Consider the following 21,065-nt stretch of genomic DNA (forward strand, 5'->3'; position numbering starts at 1 on the left):
GACATCAAGGTAACCAAGGTGAGGGGAGGTGGCCAGAGGAAACAGACCTTTGGACAAGGCAAGAACATAATAGGAGAGCAGTTACTGTGTGTTCACTGTGTGTTCAGAATGTTCTAGCAATACGAATTCCCTCTGGGAGCTGGGTCTTCATAACCCGTCTACGAGGTCAGTACCAGGTCCTAGTTTCATCCCGCCTGTTGTGATTAAAAGAAAAAAATACTCTGACCCAAAGCAATATAAGGGAGAAGAGGGTTTGTCGGGCTTACAATTCCAGGTTGCAGTTCTTCACTAGTGGGCAGTCAAGGCAGGAACTTCAGGCAGAAATTCAAGGCAGGTCTGCTTGCTATTCTGCACTGCATTACCTCCAACTGAGGAACCCCCTTCACAGCCAATGCAGTACAGCAGGAAGCACAGAAGACACCCTTGTTGGCTCTCAGGCCAGCTTACACCCAGCCAGCTTTCTTGCATAGATCAGGACCACCCGCCTGAGGATAGCGCCGCCCACAGTGGGCTGGCTGGACCCTCCTGTGTCAATGAAAATCAAGACAGTCCCCCACAGACATTCCCACAATGCAGTCTGATCTGGGCATTTCCTCAGTTGAGACTCCTCAGATGACTCTAGGCGGTATCAAGTTGATAGTTAAAAAACAATGGGAGCAGAGCCCCATCATGTGAGTGTGGAAACTGAGGCCCGGAGAGAAAAAGTCTTCTCAAAGACATGCTGTTAGTTGGAGGCAGGGCCAGGATGTTCACCCATGGCACTGTTCTAAACCTCCCTTCTTCCCCACCCAGCCTGTGTCCTGCCTGCTGCGGAGATGGGATGGATTTAGGAATTACAAGGACTGTACCTTGATGTCAACAAACAGCAACAGTTGCCAACAGTCAGGGCCACAGCCAGGCCTGGTGTCCACACAACTGTCATGCAAATTATTCATAAGGTTAAAGCAAAAGAACTGTATGTTGAAAACTTGCCTGGGCTGCAGAGTGAGTTCAGAGCCAGCCTGGGTAACTTCAGGAGACCCTGTCCCTAAACAAACAGCCAAAATATGGCTGGGAATGGAGTTTGATGATAGAGCACTTGCCTTGCATGGGTGAGGCCCTGGGTTTAATCCCCAGCACTGCTAAAGAAACAGGGAGGGAGGGAGGGATGGAGGGAGGGAGGGAGGGAGGGAAAATTAGAGGCACAAAAAAGAATTGCTCAAAATCATCCTGAGTGAGGTAACCCAGACTCAGAAAGACAAACATGGTATGTACTCACTCATAGGAGGATACTAGATGTGGAACAAGGATGACTGGACTGCTACTCACATCACCAGGGAGGCTACCTGGAAAACAGGACCCCAAGAAAGACACGGGGATCGCCCAATGACAGAGAAATGGAATGAGATCTACATGAACAGCCTGGACATGAGTGGGGGTAGTGAAGGTCGAGGGTCGAGGGAAAGAGAGCTTGGGGGAGTGGGAGATCCCAGCTGGATCAACAACAGAGAGGGAGAACAAGTAATAGGAGACCATGGTAAATGAAGACCACATGAGAATAGGAAGAAGCAAAGTGCTAGAGAGGCCCACAGAAATCCACAAAGATACCCACACAACAGACTGCCGGCAATGGTCGAGAGACAGCCCGAACTGACCTACTCTGGTGATGGGATGGCCAAACACCCTAACTATTTTGCTAGAAACCTCGTCCAACTACTGAGGGACCTGGATACAGAGATCCATGGCTAGGCCCCGGGTGGATCTCTGGGAGTCTAATTATCGAGAATGAGGAGGGTTTATATGAGCGAGAATTGCTGAGACCAAGGTTGGATAAAGCACAGGGACAAACAGCCAAACGAATGGAAACATATGAACTATGAACCAATGGCTGAGGGGTCACCAACTGGATCAGGCCCTCTGAATGAGTGAGACAGTTGATTGGCTTGATCTGTTTGGGAGGCATCCAGGCAGTGGGACTGGGTCCTGTGCTTATTGCATGAGTTGGCTGTTTGAAACCTGGGGCCTATGCAGGATCGCTTGGCTCGGCCTGGGAGGAGGGGACTGGACCTACCTGGACTGAGTCTACCAGGTTGATCTCAGTCTGCGGGGGAGGCTTTGCCCTGGAGGAGGTGGGAATGGGGGGTGGGCTGGGGGGAAGGTGAGGGGGGGCGGGAGAGGGAAGAACAAGGGAATCCGTGGCTGATATGTAGAACTGAATTGTATTGCAAAACAAAAATAAAAAACAATTAAAAAAAAAAAAAGAATTGCTCAAAGTCACACCTTACTGTTGAATGGCATATGGTTTAGCCTAAAGAAGAGGCCAGCTTATTGCATTACCTTTCCAGAGAAAACAAGGCCCAAGGTCAGCCTGCCAACAAAGCTATGGCCGGAGGTGTCCTGAGTCCTTGCTGGCCTGTGAGTGCTAAAATAAACTTAGAAATGCATCTTAGCCTTAAGCAGCTAAGGAAGCAGCAGCTGTGGTGCAAGGTGACTCTGGACAAGGGTATTTCTCCCTTATGTAAAAGCCGGTCGGCCAGGAGCAGCTGTTGGGATGGGGTTGGCTTGACTTCAGGGAGTCGCCTAGGGACCCGGGTTCTTCCAGCTCCTGACTCAGGAAAGGAGCTAGACCAACACGGTAGGAATGCCTTTCTGGGCCAGGCCTGGACAGAGAGAGAGAGCACGTGACCCCTGCCTACTGGCCACTAAATCATGTGGCTCTACCTAGCTGAGCAGGCAACTGCTTCCCACCAACAAATCGACACACCAGAGGAGAGGCAAGATGGATGGTGGGCAGTTAGCCTTCTCTGCCATGCTGCTTAATGTGCCAGGAAAACACAAACCCTGACACCAAAGACAAATGGTAGCCCTGTGAAGAGTTAAGTGCAATACCTGAATAGGACAGAAATAACCCCAGAAAGTCAGTGCTGCTTTCTGGCTCTTCCACACACATCCTGGGCATCACTCAGTCATAGCATATTGGGGCTGGACCAAGCTGTGGGGTTCCCCTGGATCTGAGTCTTCATTTTGCAAGTCAGGAGAATGCAGCCAGCCTTGTGAAGGAACAGGACTGAAGTAAGGCTAGGATGTTCCTCAGTTGGGAGAGAGAGTGCTTGACTTGCTTGCATGGATGAGGCCCTGCGATCGATTCATAGCACCTCATGAAAAACAGCAAATATGGTGACACCTGATTATGATCCCAGCACTTGGGAGACGGATGCAGGAGAATCAGAAGCTAAAGGTCATCTTTGACTATATAGAGAGTCAAGGCCAGCCTTGGCTGTCTGAGATCCTTCTCAAAACACCAAAATAATCAGTATCACCACCACCACCATCACCACCACCACCACCACCACCTCAAGTAAAGCATTGGCCAGGAGAGGATGCAACCCAAGTCTCCTATTGGTTCTTACCATAGCTCATTCTTACACATTACAGTCCAGATCACTTAAGCATGTAATAGTTTAGCTCTTTGCTCACACAAGTGAGATTGGGTGTTCTTTTCTATTTACTTAAATTCTAAGAGAACAAAATTCAAGCCTCAGATGTGTCTGTAGGTAGCATTTCTACCAACCAAGACAGGGAAAGCTGGAATGAAATGCAGGTTCTAACCTGTCCAGACCCTGAAGACAACACCTCTGGGCTATCAGAGTGCTGTGAGTAGCAGTTCTTGTTGCCCTCGAATGTTCAGGAAGTAAGAACTGAGAGGAAAGAAAGAGCCGCTGTACTATCTCAGTGAGAGTGGAATAGGCGAGAAAGCCAGGTGATTATGCAGTAGTTAGCTTCACTCAAGTGATGATGAGCCTGTGACGTGGCAGCATCCTGGGTGGGGCCAGTGGTGAGGACGGATGGAGACAGAACCATCTCCTTAACCCAGGTCTAGAGTTCCACGGTGCTTTAAATATTGACTGCTATGAAACAGCACAGCTGTGCAAGGGGAGCCTTTGTCACAATAACTGTGAGGCCCTGCTGTGGATGGAAAAGCTTCCTAGGACCCCAGCTCTGCTGCCCACCTGTCCTGGTACGTCACCTGTGACCAGCCGCCCCACTATCACCACCGTGTCTGCCCAGACCTGCTAGGACCACATGGTATCCCCGGATCACTGCCATTGACTGCCAGAACTTCAACCCTGCTAGACTCCTCCCTCAAACTCCCGTCAGTCAACCTATGTGAAATTGGGTGTCAGGCAGTTCTGAGAGTTGGAAGATGGGTACCACAGCTGCGCAGGCTCAGAGATAAAAATGGAGGTGATAATTCTCACTTCTGGGAAGATTAATGGAGAGAGAGCTCATAAAGCCCCCAACACTAGTGAGAAATATTTACTCCAACCCCATATATGACTCTCTTCTAGTCCATCTAAATGGGCAATCGCGGGTCAAAGGACACACAGAGAAATCTTTCCCTTGCAATTGTCTTCTTGACTCAGCCTTACTCTCTAGATGCTCTGGGCCTACAACCTAGTGTTGCATTCCTATAGAGGATCTCAGCAGGCATCCATTTCTCTCCAAACTTTTCCTTGTTAAGGTTACCACCGGAAGTGGACTACAGTGGCCCCAAACCACCAACCACCATCTTGCCTCTCAAAGCTCTAGCCAGCCAGACCCCACAGAGTGTGGCTTCTTGGCTCCCACAATGACTCTCCATTCCTCATAGGTAGCCCTCCTGAGGAAAGACACAGCTCCTGGAAAAATGTTTCCCTCTGGGTACAAATTTTCAAGCATTTAGGGTAAATCAAACATATTTACTTTAGCAATGTTGGGGGTTTGAGAAAATCCATAATGTCTTTGGCCTCAAGCCCTCTTCCTATTAATTATTAAACCCTTGTGTGTTTCGAGGGTAATTGAATCCATGTTTCTAATTAGTTTACACTTAATTCATCAGAACAATTTTTAAAGGGCTGATGGATGTCCCAATAAGCCTCATGGGCAGTTAATGAATCTTTATTTAAGAAAAAATTGAATACTCACCAAACTGTTAGCAGTGGCTACCTCCAGGGAACAGGCTGGGACAAGGGCTGGGGACCGAGGCACTGGGGCTATGTTTTCTCTGTACACTATTTGACTTTTCTGAAGCGATGGGTACTTATTGCTTTTATTATTTAAAGGAAATGGCTTAAAAAGAAGTGAGGTGGGGTTTCTTTTCTTTAAAGAAATGCAATGTGCGCCATGGATCCAATGGAATGGCCAACATCTCTGGTGGAAGAAGGCTGAATTGGGGCTCTGGAGACCACAGTTTATTTCTCTGGCCTCTTGGCAGTGTGGAGACCTGGAATTCTGAACTCTACCATGTGTATTGTTGACTAACGCCATTTGAAAACCTTCCTGTGTGCCCCTGCTTCTCTGAGAACATGTGTCAAGCTCCCCATAATGCATACAAAGCCCCTGGTGATCTGGCTCCTCTCCACCTCACAACACTCCAGCCACCATGAATCAGGCCACTGTTGGTCACTCAGCATCTTGCCTCTCTTGCTTTTGCCTGAACCTATCATCATGGCTTACCGTCCCCATATATCCCTCTGCAATCCCTTCTTCCAGAAAGCATTCACTCATTCATTCACTCGGCAGCTATCTGTTGAGCACCTGTTATATGTCAGGCTCTGCACTAGACCCTGGAGCTACAGCGGAGGGAAAAGAAAGGGTTCTGGAATCACAGAGAATATAGTACTGTGGAGTGGACAAACACCACACACACATATAAAACCTGGAAAGATGGATACATAGACACCTGAGTGGGTATTCCCCCAGGTCGGGAGGAAGTATATACCAGCAAGGATCTATTATGATTTAATTATGAAATGACTTCCACAGTCTCACGTACTCAGAGTCTGGCTGTAAGTTAATGAGCTTTGGGGAAGTCACTGGATCTTGAGGAGTCAAATGTTTGTCCCAGTCTCCACACTAAGGGTGTGGCCACAAGCTAATGGACTTTGGGGAAGTGATTGGACCTTGAGGGGTTGGGCCTAATAAATAGATAAATCGATTGATAGATTCATAGTACGCTGGCATTCTTAGGAGGTGGGTTCTAGGAAGTAGCTCAACTGCGTGTGTGTCCTCTATCATATAACCTGCCCTAGCCTCTTCCATTACTCCTCTTTTTCTGTTTCCTAGCCACTACGATGTGGCTTGTTCCACGCGGCCACACTCTCTCCGCTATAACAGACTGATATACCTCTGAACCCCTGAGGCAAAATAAAGCTTGTACCTTTTAGCTTGTATCATACCTTCCCTCACAGCAACAAGGTGAGGAACATGTTCAGACTTCTTGGCTGAGGACGTGACAACCGAGTGGAGATGGGGACCAAGCAGGGGGCTAGTTCGAAGGAGAGCATCTCAGGCCCCCAGACCAGCATCCACGGAGGTCCCCTACCTCTAGACCAGGGCAGCTTCCTCGCTCAGCTCTCAGTGTTGTCTGCCCAATTAGTCACCTGGCTCCCTCAAGATTCTGGAAGTTCCTTGAAGGAAGAAGCTGTCTCGTTAACTGTTATGTCTCCAACACCTGGCACTCCTGGTAGGCATCCAATAAACATCAAATCCCGACAGTGAATGAATCACCCAGTGTGTCTGGCACAGTGGCAGGCACACAGTGGCTTTTCTGTGTCGCGGAACTTCTTGTCCTTTCCTAGTGTCCTCTCTCTCTCTCTTTCACTCCTACCACAATATTTCTTCCTCACCCCCAGGGGTCCTCTCAGCCACCTCCTGTCCACAAAAAACCACATTCCCGAAGGGCTCCAGGGAGAGGACCTGCCAAGGACAGCCCTGTTGATGTGCAAAGCACTTTATGGAACCTATTGGGAAGGTCCTATGGGGGCGCGTCTGCTGCGATTCATATTCCCAAGGAGACAGTAAATCTGGCAAATTTGTGGATCATTACAACTTCCAAACAGGTGTCTAACGCCAGTTGAGTGAGATCTGAAACCAGCTCCAAATGACTGCGACTCCATTCCACCTTAGGCGGATGACAGACCGTCTACTGCCAGTAACTGAGCGAGCGAGTCGTAGCACTTCCCATAACGGGAGCCCAAATGTCTAAATTAAGGGATGCTTAGCTGTGCTTAACTGGGGCCGTCATCACCAGCGCCCTATAAACCCTCCGCCTCACAGAGATGTAGTTTATTAGCACAGCCTCCATAGATTATGTTGGCTTGTGCTCCATTAGCAAACTTCATTCCACATTAAACTGCAGTTCAATGGGATGTTTGCCAGCTCTGAAAGGCCATCTAATTGTACAAAAGCAGAAACGTGGGGATTGTTTCAGTAATTCATCCAGGCAGGGCTGACACTGCATTATCTGGAAGGCACTTTGTTCTTTTCTTGCTAATTTCCAAACTCCTACAGGCTCCCCAGCCTTCAGGACCATTCCCTACCCCATTCTCCCACCCTGATCCATTATGAGAAGAATCTGATCAGCTTCTATTGTAAATTTAATTTCAAGCAGCCAGACGCTGCCTTCTGGCACCCCAGGATGTGGCTGCTTGTGAATAGCACTAGATGAAATGTGAGATCTTGCAAGGAGATGCTCTGAACTCCTGCTGGAGAGAGGCAGGCGTGGGGAGATGAATGGTGTCTTCATATAGCGCAAGCTGCGCTCGGCTCACGGTGCCTACTGGCGCCTCTCTGTCAGCGATTCCAGGTGTGGCTGCCATTGAGAAAGCTCCATTTTGCAGAGGAGGAAACTGAGGCTCAGATGGATTGACTTGGTTGCCCAAGGTCACGGACAGATAAAGAAGCCTGGACACAAGCGATTCTGAAGCTGAGGTCCTTGAACATTCGAGTGTCCCCAGGGTGTCTTAGCTGCAGAGGTACTTCATTGGGAATCAGAGTTCTTTGCTGGGCACAAGCATCCTGCACATTCTGAGATCTGTAGGAGCATCCTTAGCCTCAACCTGCCAGCTGCCACTGGCATCCTGCAGACATGCAATCAAAAACATCTAGGAGGGCCAGGACTGTAGCACAGTGGTAGAGTGCTTGCCTCACATGCCTGAGGCCCTAGGTTCAATCCCGGATACTGCCACATTTACACACACACACACACACACACACACACACACACACACACACACACACACAAAAAAAAAAAAAAAAAAACCCTTCCAAGCATTGTTGAGGTCCTGTGAACATCTAGATTGCCTCCAGTTAAGAGCCACTGCTCTTTCTTACAACTTGGAAATTTACACTTGCATTTTCTACATTTTTCTGTAAATATTAGTTTTACCTATATCGCATACAATTCAAGACAATATACAACATGGTTTTATTTAATTCTCACTGCCAACCATGGAGAAATTAAGATAGATATGATAGGCCCATTTTATAGATGGGGACACTGAGGGCAGCGTGGAAACAGCCTGCATTGACCTTACAAGGAAGGACCTGGAGCACTTACATACCGTCCACTTATAGGGTGAGAGCACATAGCAGAATCCAGTGAGAGGCTTGACTCTGTCTCAAGGCACACATATTCCAACTGGGAGTTAAACCGCAGCTCATAACCCACCCCAGGAGTGAGCAACTGCAGAAAGGTGGGTTTGAAGGGTTGGCAGTTGACTATTGATCAGGGTGTTGGAGGGATGTGGAGAAGGGAAGGGTGTATTAGGAATGCAGGGAGAGCAGTCACTGCATAGTGCCTGCCAAGGTGCAGGCAATAAACAGAGCAGCAAGTGATGCGGGTGGAGAGAAACCTGCTGCAGGCCTCTTAGTGGTTCTCCTCCACCATCAGCGTGCGAAGGGAAGGGAAAGAGGAGCATTATGGGATCCAGAACACACTGATACATTGCATGCATACAGAACTCACACAGGATACCCTGCACACACATTTCATACACACATCATACACATACACATTAGACATGCATGTGACACACCTCAGACATCTAATGCTTCTTCACATATGTGCACATGGCATACCTATGCATGCTCTATGATCTGCATATATGTTGCATGCATAAACTTGCTGCATTGCATAACACACATCCTACACCTTGATGCATGCACAACGATCAGCTTCCCTGAGCACAGTGATTTTCTCCATGTCTTTCTACAGTGCCTGCAACGCCCTGATGGAAAAGTCTCACGGGAAGGCACAGATGAAGCGTCAGGACAGACCCAAAGACTTTCAGAAAAACGGCTGAGTTCTTAGGCCCCAGCTCTGAAGGGCAGCAAGGATGCAAACAACATTTCTGGAGCACGTAGGGATCTGCAACAGAAGGTTTCACATAGAACAACCCCGGGAGGTGAGACAGTCACCTCCACTTCACAGATAAGGCTCAGAGAAGTCAGACTTGCATGACATCATACCTTTAATAAAAACAGAGATTAGGGCTGGAAATGGAACTCAGAGGGTGGGGCAGAGTGCTTGCTTAGCATGTGTGAGGCTCCGGGTTCAGCCCCTAGCACTGTAATATAAACATGTAAGTATGTGTGTATGGGTGCTTACGCACGTACACACACTCACACACAAACAGTATAAAATCTAGGCCCTTCTTACTGCGAGCGTCTCCCAGGATAATGCTGCAAGAGATGACTCACCTGTTCTACTCGAGGAGTGAAGAAAAACATCAGTGCACAAACATGCTGGCTAGCCAAGTCCTGGCCAGATGGTAGGACACATTGTTCTGTACCCACATTTCACACATCACATCACACAGATTTATTAGATGTACGTGTCCTATACCGCATACCTCAAACGCATGCTCACTGTACAATGCATGCACACACATTACATACATATCCATGATATAAGATATGCATGTATATGTAACATGCATGTACGCAATGCACATTTTCCCATGGACTGGAATTTACTACAGGCTCATGCGACCTGCTTTCTGTCCCTGAGCTAGACACTGCTGAGTCATCTTCTGCTTACTCTCTTTTATTCCCTCCAAGTTCCCAGGAAGCCAGTAGTGACCCTTGGAACAACTATTCCTCATAACATAAAAGTCCATCCCATCTCCTCTCTCCATGGTTCTGATCCAGGCTACCACAGTTCTAGGCCCGGCCTGGCAGTCTCCTGAGCACACTCCTTCCCATGTATTTCTCATATAGTATCCAGATTATGCCAAAGTCCTCTGCTTGAACACTTTTGTCTGAAGGGTATCTGCAATGGAACTACAGCAGACATATTTCATGGTGGAAAACTACGTACTGTCCCTCTGTCCCCCAGACAAGGACGAGGATGCCACCCTCACCACTTCACAGTGTTGTCCTGGGGCTTCTGGCCAATGCTTCCGGGCAAAACAGAAAGACTGTCCAAACTGAAAAGGTGGCAGTCAAATTGTTCTCACTCAGAGATGAGCATGAACTGTGCGGAGCGGTAGAGAATTCGGGAAGGTTGTACAGAGCACAGATCAATACGGCGAAGTCAACTGCATTCCTATGGATTAGCAAAACTAAAATCAGAAAAATTGATTCTATTCACAATGACATCAAAAGAGCAAAAGCCTGTGAGTCATTCCTTTCAAGATGGAACATTGAGGCAACAATGAGACTCCACTCCACCTGATCTCACGGTCCTCATGGAAGTGACCCGGGGCATGAAAGAAATACATCAACTCTGGACGAGACCTCAGTCCCCACATGCTGCAGCACTCAGGAACATCCTCTAGACGACACCCTCCCAGCCAGGCAGACTCCATTAAGGGAAAGGTTAGCAGGATGTTGACAGAGAGATGCAGCTTAAAATATGCTTCGAGGAAGTCACTTTAACCACGAGCAGAGTGAAAAGCACGGGGAAAAGTAAAGAAACCTTGTACTTGAAGACAGGGAAAAAAGAAGAGACAGCAACGAAGCTTAAAAATAGACAGCATTGAACATCAGAGATGAGTAAGCCCGTCAATTACACCCCAGAAGGTAAGTGGATGAAACTTCTGCTGCTAAAGAACACAGATCCTGCTAGGAACTCTTAAAAACCCGGTCATGCTTAAGGGATAAGAGCTATCCCTAAAACAATGCCATAGATATATTAAAACAGAGGAGCTGGCAAAGATTGCCCCAATAAACGCAATCCTAAAAGGAAAAAAAAAAACGGTGGCAATATTCCTATTCAAGTAAAATTAAAGACAAAAGAAATCATTAAATAAGGAACATAGTTTTTTTTTTTTTTTTTTTTTTTTTTGGTTTTTCGAGACAGGGTTTCTCTGTGTAGCTTTGCGCCTTTCCTGGGACTCACTTGGTAGCCCAGGCTGGCCTCGAACTCACAGAGATCCGCCTGGCTCTGCCTCCCGAGTGCTGGGATTAAAGGCGTGCGCCACCACCGCCCGGCTGGAACATAGTTTTTATATTGAGAAAATAAAAAATTTATCAGGAATTGGGGAGATGGCTCAGTGGCTAAGACCATATCGATCTTGGAGAGGACCAAGTTCGGTTCTCAGCACCCATGTTAGGCAACTCACATGCGCTTATAACTCCAACTCCAAGAGATCTGGCCTCCAAGGGCACCCACACTCACCTAATATGCATGCAAGCACACATGCATGCCTGTACACACACACACACACACACACACACACACACACACACACACACACTTTAAAATAATGAACATAAGTCTTTAAAAATCATTGGGCTAGAGAGATGGCTCAGCAGGTAAGAACACTTGCTGAGCAAACACGGTGGCCTGCGTCTGAATTCCCAGCACCGGGCTGGGCATGGCTGTGCACCAGCCTGTAACCTCAGTGCTGCAGGGGAGTGCAGACAGGAAGATCTCTGGTACTTGCTGGCTGCCATCAAGCCCCAGGTTCAGTGAGAGACGCAGGCTCAAATGAATGGGGCAGAGAACAACAGAGTGAAATGCCTGATATACACTTCTGACCTTTCTGCATGCGGGCGTACCTACATTCACCTGTGTGCACCACACACAATCACACACACACACACACACACACACACACACACACACACACACACACACACACACACAAAGGTAAAAATAAAAATATGCATCAAAATATGCATCAAAACACGTAAAGCTAAACCTTATAAACAGCAGTAATAACAACAGACAAAAACAATGCAAGCCTGAGAGAAGTCCATTGCCTACCTTGATGAATATCAATTAAACAATAAATAGGAAATTAGAAAAACCCCACAGGATTAATAACATGAATTTTCATCCTTCAATATAGAATATTTGATTTTTCTAATACTCATAGAACATTTATAAAATATGGTCTTGAAAGGAAAGGGGGGATCAACAATCCCCTAAAGTTGAAAGGCATAATCCAATCATAATGCAATAAAACTAGATCATCAGTTTTAAGAGAATAAACAAATAATACTTGAAAATTCGAGGAAAGGCCTCTAGAGTCAAGGAAAGAACAGAATTGCAATTAGAAACTCTTTCAGAAATAAGAGCTACCCATCAAAATTTACAGGATCTGGTCAAAGTTGCACTTAGGGGAAAAATGCTTCTTAATGCTTTTATTATCAAACAAGAAATAATGGGACTAATTCAATTCATGAAACCCTCAAAGAGCAACGCCAGCCTAAGGTAAGTGGAAGAAAGGAATGGATAAAGATAAAAGCAGAAATCAATATGTTAGATAATGGAGAAAGAATAAAATTGATAGTCCCAGCACTGGAGGTTTTTAAAGACCAATAAAACAGGAAAATGCTTGTCAAGACTGAGGGGTTGGAAAGGACATGGGAGCTCATGGAGAAGCAGAGGCAGGCCCAGGCGCCATGAAGGCAGATGCGCACAGTCCTGGGCCCTTACGTGACAATAACCGATTTCTTCAACACTCACAAAGACAACTGATTCGTGAATAAGAAAACCAGGAAGCCATAACGTGAAGAAGACCCAGAAAGACCTGCGAGTCCCCACCCCACCCCTCCCAGGGTGGCACACATCCACGTTACCTGGGTTCATTTCTCCTAGCGTGAGCTCCCATGCTACCAAGGGAGCTCAGAGGCAGTGGGATCCTTCCTCCTAGCTGATGCTGTGAGACTCTGGCTGCTTCTGAAGTGAGCATCACCAACGTGGCAAGCCAGGGGTACCACATAGAAGTAACTTACCAAAGGACGACTAGAGCCAGGTAACCAGAGCGGTGTGGGCTGTGCTCCGAAGGAACACCCTCCCAAAGGCCTCAATACCACCTGTGCCTGTGACCTGGAAACTTCCCCCAGATGCCCACACAGGACAGGTGCCACTTCCCTTTCGGTACCTGCGCCCTGCCTCCCTCATGCTTCTTCTCCTGCCCAGCACCCACTGAGGAGATAACCCATGGCAGGCTCCACATTAGCATGTGAACTCCATGGCGACAGAGGCTTTGCTCTGCTGACTGTAATGTTCCCTATCTCTCAGGTCAGCACTAGCACAAAACAGATATTCACAGAATATTTGTTGAATGAATGGAAGAGGACTTTAGTCCCTATCACAAGGTTTCATTAAACATTGCCTGTACACCACACCCCATGCAATATCACGGCAAGATGGATAAGCCCTGTCATGCCTGAAAGAAACTACCTTACCTCTGCAGCAGCCTTTCAGACTCACTTAGCTGGAGGACTGCCCTGCACATGAGGTATGACATAGTCTAGAAACATCCTCAAGCCAGCTTGGAGGGTAAGCCTGAGACAGGCATGCTCACCCCAGACCTCCTGACCACACACACACACACACACACACACACACACACACACACACACACACACATACACACACACACACACACACATGAACTTGGCTGGTTAAACCATTTACCCTTCAGCTCCCGCAGAAGTTTAAAAGCCTAAGTGAGAAGGCAGAGCCAAGGCTTGTGATGGAGAGTGATGGGCCTCCAGGCCAATGAAACAGAAGCTTGTACTGAAGCTTTCTGCCCAGAAGTCTGCCATTCCTATAGAGGGTGATTAAATCCATCTCATCTCCATCTCCTCCTCCTCCTCCTCCTCCTCTTCCTCCTCCTCCTCCTCCTCCTCCTCCTCCTCCTCCTCCTCTGTGACTTCCTTGTCTTAGGAGGCAACTCCATGGCACAACTGTCAACCATCTCAGCCTCTCTGTGGCTTTAGTTTCCACCCCACATGATAGTGTTGGAGAGGATGACAGCCATCCCAGAGTCTCAGTTCTATTCCCACAGTCAAGGTACCAAATGCAAGGTCAATTTTATCAAGTATCCATGGTTCCAGACCCACGGTGCATGGCGCAGCACCACCCATCACTCACAACCTTCAGCCCCACAGGACTCAGGGCCAGGTGAAAATATAAGCATTTGTCTGTGTGAGGAGGATATATCAGACCGACAGGCAGACAGACAGACAGACAGACAAAAAGACACAGATATACTTGTGCTGGCAAAATCAATGTCAGTGAAAAGACTGGAATGTCTCTATCATGCCTTCTGTTTTCTACCCAGTCTTCCCAGGTGTCTGACATGGGCTCTTCTATCAGATTCTTCAAAGTAATGGGGAGCCTTAAAGAAAGCAGAGAAGCTAGGCATGGTAGTGTCTGCCTATGACCCCAGCACTCAGGAGACAGAGGCAGGGGAATTACAAGTTTGAGATACTAGGCTTCGATAGCAAGTCCTTATAACAGCAACAACAACAACAACAACAACAGCAAGCAGAGGTATTGCAGGAGGGCCCCACAAAAAGGAAGTCAGTGCCCAGCAGGAAACTTGCAGAGAGGGGAGGTGCTCACAGGGCCCCGCCCCTTCCCGAGGACTTTTAGGCGGTTAATGATGGCTGGAAGCAAGAAAGATGCATTTCCTTCAGTGGTGTAGGCACTGGGAAGGTGTCCATGCTCCTGTAAATAAGGCCTCGCCCACACCCAGGTAAGTAACCCTAATTTAAGTCTCTGGTTCATACACATGTAAAAAGATCACGAGAGATATGGAAGTAGAAGAGGAACTAACTGGAAGACGTAAAGGGGTCAGTGGGCATAGGAGAGGGGCAAAAGAGCAGTTAAAATACTCAAAATACATACATTATTATTTGTAATTGCTATATGCTAACAGAAACTTAAATAGTAAAGCAGAGGTCCTCTTTTCTCCAGGCTTAGCTCAGGGCCCAGCTGTTTGCACCAGGGAGTGGGGAGGAGGATGGTACCTTGTTCGAAGGTTCTCTGCCTGGGGTGGGCCATCAAACACGGACAGGACGTCAAAGTCCTCTTCCAGAGCAAAGGACTGGAAAACGAGCTGGATCCTGTGCTGGTCCTCTGCGGTGATGGTCCATGTGCAGTTGGCATAATTGGGGTAGCCATAAGGGAATCCTGGGCTCTCCACGGTCCCATTGGGACCTTGCAGTTGGAATGTGCAGTTCTGGCCTGGAAGAGAGAAAGGAAGCAGTTAAGTGTGGCCAGAAGAACTCAAAGGAGTTTCCAAGAGGTGGAAGTACTGTGTCAAGGAACCATCAATCGGGCTAGAGAGATGGCTCAGAGGTTAAAAGCACCGACTGCTCTTCCAGAGGTCCTGAGTTCAATTCCCAGCACCCACATGGTGGCTCACAACCATCTGTAATGAGATCTGGCACCCTCTTCTGTACACATAATAAATAAATAAATCTTATTTAAAAAAAAAAAAAAAAGAACCGTCAATCACTTTTCTGAATGCTTCCAATAGGCAGCCCTGGGCTTGACAGCCAGGGAGGAAAGATGGGTAGCAGTTACACTGAAGTCCTGGGACAGCTCAATTAGCTGAAAACTAATGCTCATAGTTAGTTTTAACAGGCACAACCACAACCAGGCTGCATCCTAGACCTCGCACCCAAGCCCAGGGGACCATCTCCAACCTCCTCTGTTGCCCAAAGCTTCCCTGTTCTCAGCTGACGGCTTTGCTCTCACCCTCCCTAGAAAATACAAGCCGCCAATGCATCTGCCATATGCTGCCATCCTTCCTCCCCCGCCCAAATGGGACCACTGGAATTGCACATCTCCTGGCCCTTTAAGGACATTTCTTGCACGTGTCCTGTTGTCCCTTCTCGACCAGGGGGCTTCCAATGTCAAATGTGCTCCAACTCTGTCATTCATAAACACAACTCCAGGCCACTCCTCCCGCAGCCTGTCCCTCTCCTCCCGCCCATAGCCCATAGCCAATTGGAATCACCGTTTGTTTCCTCATCCTTTTCCACGTCCAGCAGGTCTGCCTTACTGTCCTACACATCTGCTGGAGAGCAGGTACAGCCAGGTTGCAGAGAAGATGGGCTGGGGATATGCAACCTATCTTCCTGCTAACTGATCTGTCTGAGCCCCTCACACTACTGCTGAAGCTCAGGCTTCACTCTGTGCTTGCCTGCCATAGATCTGGATCGAACAGAGCTCCCAATGGACGGTAAATGGGAGGGAAGGTTGGAGGGGGTGGAGAGGTGGCATTTCTACCTGGTTCTCCAGTACTATTGGTGCTGCTGCTGGGGGAGGACCTCTCTAGAAACAGCCATTCTGTGAGTTCCTTCCATACCACTGTACCCTCTTGCTCTCCTCTGAATGTCTGGCTTCCTTTCCAGGCTCCATGATGGAGCCTCTTGTCTCTGTCTAGCCCAGAAGACATCCCATTCATGCACTGATGACATACGACTGCACAGTGCAAGCCAGCTGCCATTCCTGGACCCCAGGCCTGACAACTGCTTTGGGACGCACACCCGCTCTTCCCCTGCCTGCTGCACCTTCACTTAGGGAATGGGATGGTATCCCCATTACGATTGTCTAAATAAGACAGGAAGTGACACCTTCCTCTCTTCAGCCCATGGCCAGTGTCTCTGTCTATCTCACTCCCATCCCCACCCCCATACCAAACTCTTCCTTAGACTCCCAACTACTCATTCATGTACTCTAGTAAGGACCAATCTCTTTTCTTCTCATTCAGAGGCATCTTTTCATCCTGGACCGAGTTATCTCCATCATCACTGCCTCCAACATCCAGTGGCTCCTAACTGCTCTTCAACAAGGAAAGAAGACTGATGTCTACAGTGAGGGGGGAGGTCCTCCACGGGGTTTGACGTTTTGAAATCTCTCCTTTCCTACACTCCAGCTTTCCAGACAAAGTTCTGCCTTCCTCAGTCCTGTGGATCTACACTTTCTCACTCCACAGCCACAGGACCCAGCAATGTGCTGAGGCCATGCCACCTTCCCCTCTGTCTGCCGGCGTCACAGCACACTTCCACACTTCCACACGCATGCCGTAAACATCAGAGCAGGAAGCATGTGGGCTGAAATCTTTAAATACTGCAGTCTCGGTAGCAGGCAGGCACACAGTCAGTTCTCAATCGGCTCATAGTAGGCCCTTTGTGTTCAGACAGTGTTTGTCTAGACAACTCTAAGATCTCTGCCTTTAGTGACTTAACATTCACCACAGCCATATGTGGTGGATATTATTAATATCTTCACCTGCAGAGGCAGAATCAGCAGAGGGGAATTAAAAAATGGGGCCGCAGCTACCACTACCCAGGGTTGGGACTTCGCATAGGCAGGACACTTCCTTTATCATGATGGTGCTGATAAGTTGATTCAACACTAATTTTTTAAAACCACTTTGGGGATTAACTGACAAAGGATACTTAATCTCTAAAATGACCTTAATATTAAGAAATCTCTTAATACAAAGTATTCCATTAATGGGGGAAAAGTTAAGGGCTTCTGAATAAATGCTAAAGAGGCATTTAATAAAATTAGACATGTAACTCTGATTAAAATAAGCATTCAGAACAAGGCAGAACACTACCTTCCCATTCAACAGCCCTTAGCATTGTACTTTAGATGAAACAACCGATGGGCATCAAAAATGTGACAGAGATGTCAGCATCCTCCCTAGGACCACGTGCCTGACTGGAAGAACTCAATGTGCAACCCAGAGGAACAAACGAGAAAGGAGGATGCAGAGAGACGGCTGGCAGACGGTATGTTAATACGCCTAGGAAGTCCAGAAGAATCGATTACAAAGCTATTAGAACTAAGAAGACATTTCAGCCAAGTAACCCAGTGCAAACTATACAAAAGTCAATAAGATCCCTACGTCAGTCACAGATGAAAGCAGGAGGCTGAAGTTCCTTCCACGGCAGCGACAGAGTGCGGGGTGTACACAGAAATCAACTCAGGGAGACATCTGTGGAGGCAGATTCGGGGGTGTAGCTCATGATACCCAGCTCACCTAGGGTGAGTGAAGCCCCGGGTTCTACTCTCAATGTCCTAACACAAAGAGAGAGAGGGAGAGAGAGAGAGGGAGAGAGGGACAGAGAGAGAGGGAGAGAGAGAGAGAGACAGAGAGAGGGAGAGCAGATGGAAGTGAGGAATGGATAGAGGAAGGGAGGGAGGAAGAAATGGAGGGAGATGGGGAAGGGAGGGAGAAAAAGAAAGTGTAAGCACTTTATGGAAAGAAATTTTACAGAGGGATTTTTTAAAATTCAGAATAATTGGAGAGAAATGATGTAGTCTTGAGTGGAAAAGCCTAACCGCTGAAAGGTTAATTTATAATATTAACCTCTCAAAGAGTTATTGGAAAGTTAATTTATCCGCCTGATACAATGCTCATCAAAGGCCCAAGGGCTTGTTTTAACTCTGGGGAAATGATACCTAAATTTAACTGGAAAAATAGGTTATTTGGACAATGTATTGTCTTTTAAAGGGTACAAAAATTAGTACTCTCATAATAAAGAATTCCAAATCATATCATGAATGACATGTGGATTATCTGTGGGTGAGAGGGACCTCAGTGGACAGATATAGTTAATACACACAAAAACTGAGATTAAACAGACATTTTTTAATCAATGAAAACAGAAAAAATATTTTTGTAGAACAAAATAATTAACTATTTCAGGAAAGAATTCTCTTCCAAATTCAGATGATATATCAAAGTAAAAGGGTTAATAAAGCGTTAAAAAAAACATGTTATATTGTTTTCTACTTTCCTAGAAGATACTGTTAAGATTAACAATTTTATATAAAAGTGAGTGTATGTGTGAGTGTATGTGTGTGTGTGAGTATGTATCTGTGTGTGTGAGTGTGCATGTGTAGTGTGTGTGTGTGTGTGTGTGTAAATGTGTATGTGTGAGTATGTGTGTGAGTGTGTGAGAGAGAAAGGTAGAGGAGAGAGTGTGTGTGTTGTGCAAAATAGACAAAATCAAAAGGCACACAAACATTGGGTTGAAGTGTAATGCCTTCAATATGAAAGAATAAGTACTGATTACTAATAATAGCAAACAGAACAAACACCATATGTGAACCTGGACAGGGTATAAACAAGTTCACAAATGAAGACAGACACCCAATCAAAAAAATAATAATAATGAAGTAAAGCTTCCATTTTACAGCTTTCCAAAGGGACAAGTGCCCCTCCATGAGTACCCACTTTCTGCCACAGGCACTGAGACTACATCATCTCTAGACCTTGAAAGCCTGGTGCAAGCTGATGATGTCACTGCTCTTTTTAGTCACTGATTGGTTCGTTCCTCTAGGCTAACCCTATGATCGGCCATGGGGCCTAGGTCGTGGACTAGATAGAGACTCCATCCACCCATGGGAGCAGTGCTTTAACAGTACTCCTTTAGGAGTACATACAGTGTTTCTGATGTATAGACCCCTCAGAGGCTTCAGCTTAAGATCTGACCTTGTTCATGTCTACTACAACCACTGATACCAACATGGCCACCATCCTCACTACCGGGATGGCTGCCCTCGCTCAGACCTGCCCAAGCCTGGAGACACTGACTTGGAATCTAGCAATCACCTTTCCTACTATAAAGAGAAGCAGAGGGGCTGAGAACATGGATGCTGAGAACACTTCTGATGTAATCCATGTGATGAGACAAGAAGGGTGAAAGAGACAGAGTCATAAGACAGAGACAATGGAGGAAGAGACCCAGAGGGCAGCTCTTAGAGAAGCGGACAGAAAGTGGAGGATGTCACCAAGAGACTATGATGAGGGTCTTGGATGAGGTCACTCAGTTTGATATCTAAATGGTCCCTCTGGAAGTAAGATCCTGTAGCTTGAGAGCTCAGTACTGGCCCTGGCACATCCCTAGTGCCCGGAATTCAATCAGCATTTACGGTGAAGATACACCAGTTACAGCAAAGGTGAGCAGGAAGGGTTGAGCAGGGTGAGCAGAGGCTGGGCTGTTCCAGGCAGAGGCAGGACTGGCTGGCGAGAGGGTGCAAGGCCACCGTATGTAAAATAATAACATATATTTTGCTCTTTGTAGAGCACTTGAAAAATACAGGCAAGGTTTAAAAGGATGAAATGATTTTAATCTCACATTCCTTTCAGAGGCAATGGTTATGAATATTTTCATTTTCTAGATTTGTCCATGCACAGTTAAAGTTGTTTAGAAAATACCATACATATCCTTTGGAGGACTCTGTAGTAAATTATTCTTTAACCTTAGATTACAAAAGGCAGTGTCTACTTATAATACACATAGAAACTCAGTTATAAATAAGTTTGTTTACAGCCTCATTTCTTTAGGCCTCTCATGCTGTACAGACAGAGCTAGAAAGACGCCCTGTATTCCGTCTCTTAAGCACCGACCAGTTATCCAGACCAGCATCCAGGACGGTGGCCCACCCACCCCCACCCCTGCCCTGAGCCTCTGGGCCTCCTCCTCTCTCATGCAAGCATATGGACACATTCCGGGAGAAATTTTTATGATTTTGTTTTCAAAATGAGATTGTGGGTTAGCTCATTTCTCTGCAACTTGCTTCCCAACTTAACAATACATTGGGGACATCTTTCGGGTCAGTAGCTACAGATCCAACTTATTTTTTAAATAAATGTATAATATTGCCTGGCATAGATGTATCTCAATGTATTCAGCCATTCCTCTGTGTATGGTCATTTGGGTCATTTCTTGGTTTTCTTTTGTAACAATTCAGTAAACACAACATGAGTTTTTTCCCCCCCAAGATACCGAAACTGCTCATAAACTGCATTTTAAGAGGATGCCCAACGTCCCAGTGTATGGTTATCCTAGAATTTACTCAAGCATTCTATTGTCAACCATCTAAATTGCTTCTGGATCTTTTCTTTTTTTAATCCTGTTTATAAATACGACCTGGACCAGAGCAAGGTCTGGTGACAGGATGCCAGTCGGTGCAGTGGAAAATGGGCTTCCATGGCCAGAGGCCCAGAATGGACGTCCATTTACGCAGTCACTGCACCCAGCTCTGCTGT

The 21,065-nt window shown here is 46.9% G+C and overlaps 1 protein-coding gene across 1 annotated transcript in view; it reads right to left on the minus strand.

Annotated features, from left to right (window-relative positions):
• The window catches only part of Csmd2 (CUB and Sushi multiple domains 2), a 573,936-nt gene that overhangs the window by 489,756 nt on the left and 63,115 nt on the right, over positions 1-21,065 (minus strand). The window contains 1 exon segment of the mRNA XM_052718591.1: positions 15,016-15,232. Coding sequence (XP_052574551.1) covers positions 15,016-15,232 — 217 coding nt within the window.

This window comes from Peromyscus californicus, unplaced genomic scaffold, assembly GCF_007827085.1.
Source record: "Peromyscus californicus insignis strain IS unplaced genomic scaffold, ASM782708v3 Scaffold_5__1_contigs__length_169319896, whole genome shotgun sequence".
Taxonomy (NCBI): Eukaryota; Metazoa; Chordata; class Mammalia; order Rodentia; family Cricetidae; genus Peromyscus; species Peromyscus californicus.